Raw genomic sequence first — 12,488 nt, forward strand, 5'->3', positions numbered from 1 at the left:
ACCCTGTTCACTTGACTTCCTTCCTCCCCTCAGCAGATAATGAAAATTCATCGTGTTTATCAGCAATAAAACTTGTGACTGACCCTAAATCCGTATGAGTCAAAGTGGAGTACAGTGCAAAAAGCTTAAGAAAAAGTAGCTCTGTTACTACTTTAGGTAGGGAGTTAGTGAAAAACGTCTTTACATGTACTCACCATGGGTTTTGATATCTGTGGGAACATTTATCAATGGCATCAAGGCTGAATTCTCCGTACTGCAAAGGAAGAAATGGAAGGCACCATCATTCAGGGCAATGCCACCAACAGAGCTCAGGTGTGTTCTTCCTGCCCAAAAGGAAGCAAGCAGGAAACGCCCAGTCCAGGGAGGGCAATGGCCTCTCACTTTCTGGACTGAAGAGAAGGTACTGGAAGTGAAGTCACCGCAGCTGCTCTTGGGGCCAGAGTGTGGGGGGTGAGTTCCAGGCCACAGGGAGGCCGCGACCACAGTCCATCCTGGTGACCCTGGATCCCTGAGCCTTCCGCCCTGGGGTCTGTACCCACACCCTGCCAGTCTTCCACCTGCCCTTCGCCTTGCAGGGCAGGAAACACAGCCAACAGCAGGGACCCTGTCCCTGTGCAGACCCCCTGAGCCAGGGGAAGCTCTGCTGGTTCCCACAGTGAAGCAGTCCCCACTCCTGACTCTGCACTGCCACCCCACTACCAGTTCACCTCCTGGGGGACAGGTAGGGACCTGAGAGCATCGCATTCACACTGAGAGGGCTCAGGTCTGCCACCTGGGGCTGAAAAACTGTGACACAGGTCACTGTGCACCACCACATGGGTGACCACCGACCACTTCTTACTCCGGCTCAGACGGGAGGCCAAGTTCCCAGCATCTGGGAAGGGCGCAGAGGGCTTTCATGACAGCGTCAGCATCCAAGGCTGCTGTCCTAGCCTCCTTCCGCTCCCTCTCCCTTCTGTTCCTTCAGGTCTCTGTTTAGAATGACTCTTTATTGGCTGCTTCGGAGTTGTTTGTATCTGAGAAAACAGACCGACTTCCTCATGTCACGTTCTCAAGGAGGAAGAGCTGGAAAGTTGACTCCAGAGACACACAGAAAATGAACAGTGGAAGGGTAACATCTTAGTACAGCGTTGCCCCTTTACCCAACAGAACATTTGAAAGTAATCTGCATGTACCGGAAAATTACAGGATAGCTTTGTTTCCCAGTTGATTCCTGTCATATGACTCCACAAAAATTGGCCTTACCCACTACTTTATAAATACAGGGGTGACCCGGTTCACACACTTGATTTGTTCTGATTTTGGAAAAGTTTGTGTTTGTATAGGAAGCATGAGCAGGGTTGTGTTTGTCACCTGTCACAGAGTTTGCAAACAGAAACAAAATTTTGCCAAATGCTTCTGTTTTCAAACCATACTGTTTGCAGATAAAAGCATTTGTGAACTGAGGCACCGTGTAATTTTTCTTATCAGCGTCTAGACAAATGTGCCAAGCTGTGGATGACTGCCTTCACTCTTATGCCATTGCAGTTTTCAAATAAACACAAATTACATCTTCTGAGCCAGGTGCTGTGGTGCACACCTGTAACCTCAGCATTCAGGTGGCCGAGGCAGGCGGATTGCTGCAAGTTTGAGACCAGCCTGGGCTACATAGTGAGTTCAGGTTCACCTTGAACTACATGGTGTCAGCATACTGTCTCCCAGAAGAGGAGGAGGAGGCAGCACAAATTACATCTTCTTAATGGGAAAATATGTCTCAGAAACAGAACACATGTTCTTTTCCATTTCTGTGATAGATATCAGTGTATCATATCATAAGTTATACTATCTGTCATAAGATGCCCATCCTTATCTTGATTTATCGAGGAAGTCCACCATGACTTGATTTGGACAGCCAGGCTCACTGTAGTGTTAATCCTAATATAATTCAAAATTTAAAAATCTTTTTTTAAACTGGGCAGTCATTCATAAGAGGAAGGAAAAGACTGACATAAAAACTACCCCTCTGCAGAACACCCATCCCCACAAGAAATATTAAAAACTAAAAAACTGATTCAACATCTTCACAGACACAGATAACAACTGATTCGTATTCTTTGGAGAAAACCAAGAAGAACCTTTTATACTTATTTTGAATATTTTCCACTGACAAAAAATAATTACAGTTCCCAGTGGCCTATTTACTACAAAGCAATATTTAAGTAAGTCCAGGCATTTCAGAGGGGAAGCACCTGCTGACCACATTCAGATACTGTGGCTGACACAACTTCTGAAATGGGTAACATCTGTGAAATGTGGGTTAAATTAATTCCAGACATGGGGCTCCTTCTAGTCAAAAATTTAAATTGTTGCTTTCGATTTGCACCGATCTCCAGCCTCCTCACTTAGTCCTGACAGACTTAGGAAATCTTCTGACCCTTGATTCCTGAGCAGTGCTCTCGCTTTTATCACTGCAGTGAGCATTCCCAAGCTTGTCCCCTCCCCTCAGTAGGAGGGACCCTGCCCAGCCCTGCAGAGATGCTCCCAGCACAGGGCATCCCGAGAATGCCGGGTTGGGTGCGGGCTTCCTTGGTAACTCCCAGCTCTCAGCACCAAGCATCTGAGGCTCCCTTTTCTTATGCTAATGCCTTTCCCTCCACTTGCCTTAATTTGCGGACTGCTACTGTGCAGCGCTGAGGTGTCTCCTCTCCCAGCCAGCAACGGCGGTGGCCATTGGAGCCAGTAGACCCCAGCGGCACAATGCCGCCTTTTCTGGCCTGCACGATGCCAAGGGCCTTTGCATGAATGGGGCATTTGAAGTGTGCTTTTTATATTCAGAGCATGGGTAAAAACAAGACAATTCTTTCTGGAAAATGTCACTGTCTAAAGCATGGATTCTGAGGTATGTTCTTAAAAAAGAATTGCATGGATCCCTACATTTTACGCCTTGTTATCGACAGACTCCTGACATGCATGCTACCCTGGTCTTTTTTTTTTTTTAGTTGCAAGTTTAACTTGAATTAATTCATCAATGCACCACAAATAAAATGACATTGGGGCTTTTGGAATTTGTTGTTGATGCCTTCTATGGGGGCTCAAAGTAAAGAGCAATAATGTGCTCTGTTTCTAGGGCGATAGACAACTGTACCTTCTGAGTCCAGGCAGGTGGGAAAATAGGGTCCACAGAGACCTCTGCCTGTGAGGCCCTTTATTAGGTTTCACTCATGAAATGCTGTGCTGCACACGGCCCACATAAGCAGCAACCCCTTAGCCCTGGGGCAGGCAGAGTTAGTGGTCTCCTCTCCTCTCGCCCCCGCACTGGCTCCCGGGGAGCAATGTGGCCCCTGCCAAGAGTTTTGGAACTAAGGTCACCAGCTCACTTTCAGAAGAGAAAATGACCCTCGGTGGGCTCAGCCTGGTCAGGTGAGCCCCGCAAAGTGCTGGGCTGAGTCTGGGCAGAGGCTGCCAGCCTGAGAGGTGCTGTTGTGCGGTCACAGTGGACGGGGCAATGTGGTCAGCAATCCGAGCCACCTACAATGCTGAGCTGCCTCCATGATGCAGGGATGGAGTGGCCACGCACAGATGAGCTCAGGAGAGACCTCCGGCCTGCCTTGCCCCTCAGATGAGCTCAGCAGTGGGGACCCCAGACTGCACACCTGAACCCACACAATCACTGTGCGTGCATTGAGAAGCGCTAGAAACCTAGAACCTTAGAGCGCCCATCATAGCTGGGAGAATAGGCATTGTCAAAACAGAAGAGGGAGAAGAAGAGGAGGGGGAGGAGGCTGGACTCTGAGAGAATTTAGTCTGTGGAGCTGCCTTTGCTGGGACTTCTAGGATTTCTAGGGGGTTCAGGGTCCCCATACTTGCCCTGCAGGATCAGTTGATGATTCTGACAAGAGCCTGAAATTTGAGTCGACCCTGTTCAAGCTACAGAGAAGCCAAACAGGCTTCCTAGGGCTCTGGACGTGCCTCTTGCTATCTCTGAGATACCACCAGGAGTGTGCTTTGCAGCGGCACTAACCCAGGAATTTTCCAGTGTGTTCATTGCTGTTAATCCTAAGGTTACACAGTGAGCTCCCTGCGTCTAATGGTCCAGTTAGCTCTACAACTTGGGGTGATGCTTCAGGAAGCATGAATAATATCAGTATATCTGAGTTGCAGTTGAGAAAAGGAAAGGGGGAAATAGTTCTCAGATGATCTTATCACAGAAACTGGGAAGCAGAATAATCCCTAATCTAATGCACACTGGAGAATTCATTTGTCTCCTTCATAACTTAGTCTCAACAAAGACAGCATGAGAGGAAAAGCAACCTTTTTTCTTTGAGAGTCTTGCTGTGTAGTTCAAGCTGGGCTCAAACTCACAGTGACTCTCCTTCCTCAGCCTCCTAGTGCTGGAATGACAGTTGTGCACCACCACACCTGGCCTCTCCTTTCCATTTCTCATCTTTTCTGGATGATCACTGCCCCAGGCTAAGCATGAGGGTGGGGCAGTGAGTGGTGCTGAAGTTGGTGGTAGAAAAGTCAAATGTAACAGATCCTGGACCTTGTTATGCTATAGCTAGAAGTACCCCCCTAAGTCCGATTGCTCATGGACAAGGGGCTTTAGGGAGGTGACCTGTCCCTGGGTGTGTGACACTGCACCATGGCTGTGTGACCCTGGATTAGTCCACTGATGGGTTTACAGCTGGTTGTGATGTTGGGAGGTAAAACCTGGTGGGAAGAAGTGGATCATTATACACATCTTTTCTAGGGATACCATGTATATATGCATATTCGTCTCTCTTCCTTGATTTTGTGTGTGGCGTCCTGCCTACCCTGCTAAGAACTGTTTTTGCTCTACAATGCTCCTCTGCCAAGCCATCCTGCCTTGGAGCAGCCGACTATGGACTGAAACCTCTACACACTGTGTGTTGAAATAAACCTTTCTCCCATTAACTTGCGGATACCAGGTATTTTGTCCCAGTTATAAGAAAGTGACTGAGACAGACCTATGGCGGTTAAAGCCATTTGCCTTGTGGTCTGGGACTGTACACTGTACTTGCTGGCAACAGCTACATTAAAAATGGAACAGCAACAACAGAGCAGCTTTGCTGTGAAGCCTCCCCAGGGGAAGAGGCCGCCCGGATTCCTGCGGCAGGCATTTTCAGTGCTGTTTTCTTTAGGCTCAAACCCAGGGCAGGGGCTCCCTGTACTTCATGAATTGTGCCTAACTCTCTCCATTATGCTTTCCTCAATTTCCTGGATTCAGTCCTGGGACAGAATAGGTATCTTTAGATTCCTGGTCTCATGTGCTCTTCATTTTATGCATTCTTGTCAACATAGCTGGAAGTATTATATATGAACAATGGGGAAATTATCGTCATAAATTTACAATGATATAAGAACCCCCCTTTCCCGCCACCCCCAGATGATCCGAAACAGGATCAGGGCTGGAGTTAGGAAGCAGATGTGCCACATATTTCACCCACCTGCGCTCCACTGTCTGCCCAAACACTCAGAGCTCTCCGACAGTACCTTAAACAAGCCGACCGCAGTCTACCCAGGTGTTACTACAATCCACTCTCAGGTACCGGGCTTTCTTAGTTTTATGTGTCTATATCATTGTCAAGCAATACTTGCTGGGAATCTGTCACATATTTAATTAGTCACTTTAGGAAGCTTGACCTCTTTTTAGTGGAAGGTGATATTTACGTGGAGACACATTCAAAATGTTACATCAGGCCCTGTGAAAGTAGTAGTCACAATGGGCTGTTTTTGGCTTTGCTTAATTAAGGAATAAAATCACCCACCAGCATCCCATGGCACTGGCTCCCCTGGCCCCGTATTTCCACATCCCAGTGAAAGATGGGAAATCTAGTTTCTTTTCGTTTTCTGGTTACGGTGCAGTCTCCTCACTAAGATGGAAAGTGCGGTTTTAGCCAAGGGCCAGGTCATTCGGGAACAGTGGAACGTGGCCGAGGCTGCTGAACATATTATTCTTTTTAGCTATCAAGTCTAGGTTTTCAAAGTTTTTCAACATTTTAAAAAATCATTTTAATAATAATTTAAAAACACAAAAACTGTGCCGTGAAGGTGGCACGGGGAGTTTCCTTATGTTCATACACTGCAGAGCACTTAAATCAGGTTGGACATGGTTCCTTAACGTTTACTGTTTCTCTATGTGAAAACTTTCAAAACCTTTCCTTCCAGTTTTTTGAAAAATACAGTACTTTATGGTTGTCAATCCAATCAGTGGCCTGTCCAGTCAGTGCTCTGATCCAGCGATCACTCAACCTTAATCATTGATTCGCTGTCCTCTTACTGTGCAAGAGCACCCCAGAGCACCTCGCCCCAATCCCGCTGAACTTGGCGCCTGCAGACCACTGCGTCCACACTCGATGGCTCCACGCACAGGTGCGTGCGGCTGTGGAACCTGCTCTCTGGGCCCAGCCTGTCCAGGTGCCCTGTTCCTCCTGGAGCTGCCCTGGACCCAGTGCTGAGGTTGGGACCTTGCACAACCCACCTCTCTTCTCCTTCCAAGGGTCTCTTAGAGAACACAAGCATCAGTCCTGAATTGTATTTCCTGGAAGTTCAGGGTGAACTGAGGTTTTAATGCAAAAAGGACATCTTTCGCTCTATTTGAAGAATTCTATAAAGCTAAGCTTTGCAAAACGGGGGAAGCATAACATCAGGATAGAAGAGGTTAGTGGTATTATCATATTATTTTCAAGGAAAAAACAAACGGCCTCACAGATGGCCAGCACATGCTCCCCCGCTCCTCAGGGCTTCCTGGGTGTCACAGAAATGTATTGCTTTATCCAGCACTAAAGGATGAAAGGTGCGAATGTGATTATTTTTATATCGAGCCACAAAGTGTTAGGATGCAAATAACCACAGCATGCTCATCTGGGAAAGAACTTAACTAATTTTAGAAAATCTATTTTTTATTTTGCTTTTATAATGGGTGAAAAAGAGAGGCATTATCATCTTTTAAAAATCTCCCATATCGATAACAGCTGGAGATTTGGAAATTTTTAAGAGACTCAAAACTGATAACTGTTTTTATGATTGCTCTAAATGAATGCAATGGCAAGTGAGAATTTTGGGATTGGGGGAAACCTGCAAAAATTCTGAAATACGTATTTTGGTGTCCTACCTACTTAGCACCTCCACACTGGCAGTACTGTCTCTGTGGATGACTTGTCAGAGGGGAGGACACCGTTGTCCTGTGAGGGTTAGGTCTGGATGAGCACGGAAGGTTCTGCCTGGTGAAACCTTACTGTCCCTCCCCCACAGAACCATGGCAGTGTTTTGGTGATTTTCGGAAGCCTATAAAATAAAACATTGAAAGTGACTATTGCCCTGCTATTCTACATCAATTACATGAATGATGTGTCTTAACACTTTTATTAGTCTAAAAGAAACAGGCTGTGTTTGAAGCTGGAAGAACACTGGGGAGCCAGATGTGTGCCCCAAGGCAGGAGGGGATCAGAATGGCCCCGCAAACCCCACCATCTCTGTTACTTCCCTCCTTGCTGAGACAAAATACCCAACACTCAGAGATATTGAGGGGAAGGCCTATTTGTCACGGTTTCAGCCCATATTTGGCTGGCTGGAAGGCAGGGAGGTGTGGCAGAGGGGCAGCTGTTCATGGGGATGGAAGACAGCAAAAGCAGCAAGAGGGGGCAAACAAGCCTCTTCCTTCCCCTTAAGTTGTGTCCAATCTGCCAGTCAGTGGACGGATCCAGCAATCACACCCTGCATCCCAGCGCTGCACTACCAATCAACCACACATACTAGATCCAAAACCCTATGACCACATGAGGCTCTAGGGGGACCTCCAGACACAAACCCTAATGCCCGCCTTAGAGTGCAATAGCAGCAGAGAGGCACTGGACCCTGGTCCCAGTGGGAACCCACGGAGCTGGGCTGAATCCTGGCCACTGTTTCCCAGCCGTGGGCCTCGCCTGCAGGAGCTGCTCTTCCCCACCTGTCAGACAAGGCACTCGGAGGCTCCCTCCATAACTCCCCATCCACCACAGCCTTTTTGTATTTTTCTTCTCCGTGAATTCATAATGAGGAAAATCGCTAACAGCCAAACCACCCTTGAGTGAGCCATCACCAGCCACTGCAAAATCCGTCCAAAGGTCCACGGAACTGCTTTAGAGGGGCCCTCTAGTTCACGGTGGCAGCTCTGTGGCACTTAAAAATGAGGCAGAAATATCAAAGCCTCTGACACATCAGTCGTTATACACGTACGAATACACGGATGGATTTCCGTGGTTCTCCTTGGAGTTTGTGAAGCTGTTGCCTTCTGCAACACGTCTATCAGGGTTGACTGATTTAATATTGTCGTTGGGGTCAGGCCAATAAAGAGCTAGGGACTGAGTCCAGAATGACATCATTGCTGGGGAAAAGCAAACGACTTAAATCATTTTGCCGTAAGGAACAGAACACAGGCATCAGGGAGCCCCCGACCCTGCTGAGGTCTGGGTTAAAGAAAGGCTGGGAGGAGGAGACATGACGAGAAGAGGTGGTCAGCAGAGGTCATTGAATGCCCAAAAAAGAAAAAACAAGAACACTCGTTGGGTAGCCGGGGGTCAGAACCGCAGGAATTATTACTACAGTCTCCATGGACACACACATTATTACGGCTCTGTAACCCACGTAATGGTGAGGAGGAAGCAGCTAGACACAAAAATCCAGAAGAGAAACCCGAGCCCTGATTCTTTCCAAGCCCTGCTATGTGGGAGGAATTTTCTCAGGTGTCCCCCAGCATGGAAGTTACGATCATCCTGCCAGAAGACAGATGAGGAAGGGGCCCAGGCTGGCCCCAGGGGACAGGGGCTGGGGTTCACCTGGAGTTTACTGGAGGTGTCTGCTGCCCCAGGACAGAGCGGGAGCTTGAGTTAGGAAAAGCAGCTGTCGAAGCTACAAACCCCTTCGGACTCCTGCTGTGCACTTCAGGGGGACGAGGGGCACCAGGGCAGAGGAGGGCAGTACCAGGCCAGTGCGTAGGTGAGGCACCGAGGACTCACCCAGCCTGGGGGCTCAGTGACGCCACGAGCTTGTACCGGTTTGTTCCAGGGGTGCGCTGGCTTCCACAGGGGTGTGCGCTGGGGGCAGGGCGGCCCTGAGTCTGGCTGGTTGGAAGGAGCTGCCTGAAGCAATGGGGCAGAGGAATGGAAGTGCAAGTGCAGGCCCAAGGGTAATCCGAAGCCTTTCTGGGTGGGAGAGCAGGACACATGTCCTGCGTGCAGAGGGGGAGCTTAGCAGCCCTGGGGAGACACGGGTCCTAACTGCTCTTTGCTGACGCTGACCTTCGGTGACTCTGGAACAGCCCTCAGAGTCTGGTCGTCCTCTGTATGAGTCTGAGGCCTCCTGGAAGCTATCGATGAAGACTGTTATCCGAGGCAGGCAGGTTCTTGAGAGCAATCTGGGCAGTCACCTGCACGAGCAGTGGTACTCAGGCTAAGCACCGCCCATCAGAGCACATGCCCAGTGAGGGCAGTTCCCCAGCACGCAGCAGGTTGCCCATCCATCCCGCAGGGCCAGGAGCCCCCCAGGGCTCTGTGGGACTCTCACAGGCAGCCAGCACTGCTGTGTGATCTCCTGTTCCTTTCAGAGGTGCTGGAATCCACCTCACCTGAGCAGGAAAGCGGGTGCTGCAGTGAAAGATGAAGAAGGAAGAGAGGCCGTGTACACTCAGCTGACCAGACAGATGGCAGCCGTGTGTGAAAGCAGGGTGTTCCCCAGAGGGACACATCCTGAGGACCAAAGGCCTGGACTCTCCCTGTCTCAGCAGCCAAGCAAACAGGGTCAACACAAATCCTGAAACGCTGAGGTCAAGAGCAGGCTGGGCGTATCTGGTGTTCTTGTGTTTAACCTCCGAGAGGTGAGACGCAACAGGTCGGGGCTGTGCCAGGTGCTGCCCCCACAGTGTGTAATTAGCAGTGCACTTGTGCTTGCAAAAGTCCAGCAAGACAGATGCTAAGATTTCGTGGTGAAAATAACAAAGCATGGCCCCTAAGGAATTTTTTTTTAGGTACTGGGATTGCAGTGGGGGCCTTTACACTTACATCCCCAGACCTTTCCTCATCTTTTTATTTTGAGATAGTATCATTAAGTCTCTAAGTTACTCAGACAGGGTTCAGAATTGTAATCCTCCTGCCTCAGTCTCCCAGAATGCCAGGATTACAGGTGTGCAGTACACAATGCCCAGCTGACAGTGAGAGACTGACCAAGGCCACTCAGAGCTCAGAGGAGGCGGAACCAAGATAGGAATCCAGGAGATCAGGCTGTGGCATAACATTCAGTTTGCAGACACTGCAAAGGCCTGCTGGAAGACAGTGTCTAATTCTCTGTAAAATCCTGTGTCCTCTGCAGACATGTGCCGGGGCTGCCATCCCCAAGAGGAAATGGGACCAGGCGTCTGAGAGGCTGACTGCACAGCAGGCCTGGGCCCCGCACGCTCAGCACTGTGGCATCTGCAGACCTGAGATTCCTGCTGTGCTGTGGATTCCTCCCCACCTTTCTCTCCACTCCGCCCACACTGCAAGCCGCCCCAGGTGAGGATGGGGCACCCCTGATGCTGCAGGGCTGCTTGCACCTCAACTTTCTCACGCGGTGCCTCTTGGGTAAGAGGGGCCAAGGGCTTCATGGTGGCAAGTGCACGTCTTCACACATTTATCTTTCTGCAAAACTAAGCCCCTCGCTTCTGAAGCCCCCAACTATGACTGGCAGAAAGCTCAGAACACAAACCAGGAAACAGTAGCCGGCGGAAAGCGTGCATTTTACAGCAATACCTTGATGTGAAAGCCACTCGCAAGCCTTGACCTGTTGATGAAGTTGTACTCAGGGATCCCCCAGCCGACTTCCCCGACGTATTCATGTTTGTATTTCGCTGGTGCGCTTCTGTCGGAGGCAGGTCTCCACAGGTACTGGAGGTCTCCCGTCTTTTCCAACTCGGGCCACTTTTCTCCTATGTAGGAGGTGTCCGGCTGCACTTTAGGTAAGTGATCCCGTTTATAATCTGGACCTGTGAGGGACAGAAAAATGTCTTATTAAAACATTCCAGGGCTGGGGATTTAACTCAGCGGCATAAGTGCCTGCCTTGAAGGCACACAGTTGTGAGTTCAATCCCGGTACCAAAAAAAAGAAACAAACAAAAATTCCCCTTGCTTTGTTCCAGATGCTTCTTGAACAGTGGCAGAAAGGGTGGCCATTGCTTATCAATCACTTGCTGCTCCTTAGGTCTCTTCTAAGCTCTCAGACAGGACACCCCACTAACCCTCAGCACCCCCAGTGAGACAGGATTATCGCCTCTGGGGAAAGCAGTGAGGACATCAGGACTGGGTTATTTGGCCAGAGCCTCAGTGAGCCAGCTCTTCACACCCCCGGCTGGCTGCTCTGGAGTCAGGCCCTGGTCCCCCACCACTCTGCTTTGTTGGGAATGGGTGGGTGCTGACATCTTTAACTCACAGCACACTGCCTTTGCGGGATATCGGCCTTCAGACATGGGGGTGTTTTATTTAGACAGACGAAGCCTGAAATACGAGCTGGAATGCCCCACTGTATTAGAACCAACTGGCAAATCCAGAAGGCTCCTAGGTAAGGGTGGTTGGAGCAGATGGTGGCCCAGGTCGAGGGTGTTTAATAAAGTTTGGTGTTTTAAATGTAAAACAGTGAACAAGAATAATGAGAGGTGAAAGCGGATAAAACAAGCAACATGGTGAGGTCTGGGGAGAGGCCACCTGGTGCCAGAGTGGGCCATGCTGAGGGCTGAGGCTTCCCAGGGGACGGTGTCACACACAGACTGCAGGCCCGAGGAGGGGAGAGCGCCAAGGGCAGGGGATGCACAGGAAGAGTTTTGTTCCTGTTTTCACCCTTAAAGTTGAATAAGACCTTGGGTGTGACTGTGGAGGGCAGCTTCGGCCTGGGCACCTGTGCCGTTGAATCCAAGAGGGCTCGGTGTCCATAGAGGGAGGGCAAGGAGCCTGCAGCTGCCCTGTGCCAGTGAAGTGCGCTCAGGAGTCCTCCGTCCTCTCTGCTTCAAGGTCAGGACAGGGACAGGTCCTTTCACAGCTCCCCAGTGCTCGCTACCCTGTGGGCTCTGCACTCCCCAAGCAGTGATTTCCCCTGATGAGTTCACTGTGGCCTCGACCTTCTTTGCTTCGTGTTTTTACCTGCTTGTAACTGCTCAGGCCAAGCGGACGATTGTCAGAGCATGGCAAGTGCCCCTCGCCACCCGGCAGACTCCAGGACTCACCCACACAGGGAAGGTCCACAGTCTTCTCACCGGGTGAAGTGCTGGGTCAGTCTGCTGGGATTTAGGCTGGCTCTGCCCTTCCCAGGGCCCATCATGTGGGGCTCCGGGAGCAAGCTGAGCGTGTGTGCTGGGGTGGGGGCTCCATGCTCAAATACACCTGGGGACACTGCTGGTGGCATGTGCCCACTGAGGCAGGTACAGAGTTACAAAGAGCCTGTGCTGCTGGCCTTTCCCTAAGAACGTCCCCTTGGTCCTCAGCTGC

The 12,488-nt window shown here is 50.0% G+C and overlaps 1 protein-coding gene across 1 annotated transcript in view; it reads right to left on the minus strand.

Moving 5' to 3' along the window:
* The window catches only part of Spmip2 (sperm microtubule inner protein 2), a 68,939-nt gene that overhangs the window by 15,782 nt on the left and 40,669 nt on the right, over nt 1-12,488 (minus strand). Inside the window, exons 2-3 of the mRNA XM_063260906.1 lie at nt 10,764-10,996; nt 195-253 (exon numbers count right to left, since the gene is read on the minus strand). Of these exons, the coding sequence (XP_063116976.1) occupies nt 195-253; nt 10,764-10,996 (292 nt within the window). The remainder of the gene's footprint in view (nt 1-194; nt 254-10,763; nt 10,997-12,488) is intronic.

This window comes from Cavia porcellus, unplaced genomic scaffold (genome assembly GCF_034190915.1).
Source record: "Cavia porcellus strain 051 isolate PalLab524CR breed Dunkin Hartley unplaced genomic scaffold, mCavPor4.1 scaffold_14, whole genome shotgun sequence".
NCBI lineage: Eukaryota > Metazoa > Chordata > Mammalia > Rodentia > Caviidae > Cavia > Cavia porcellus.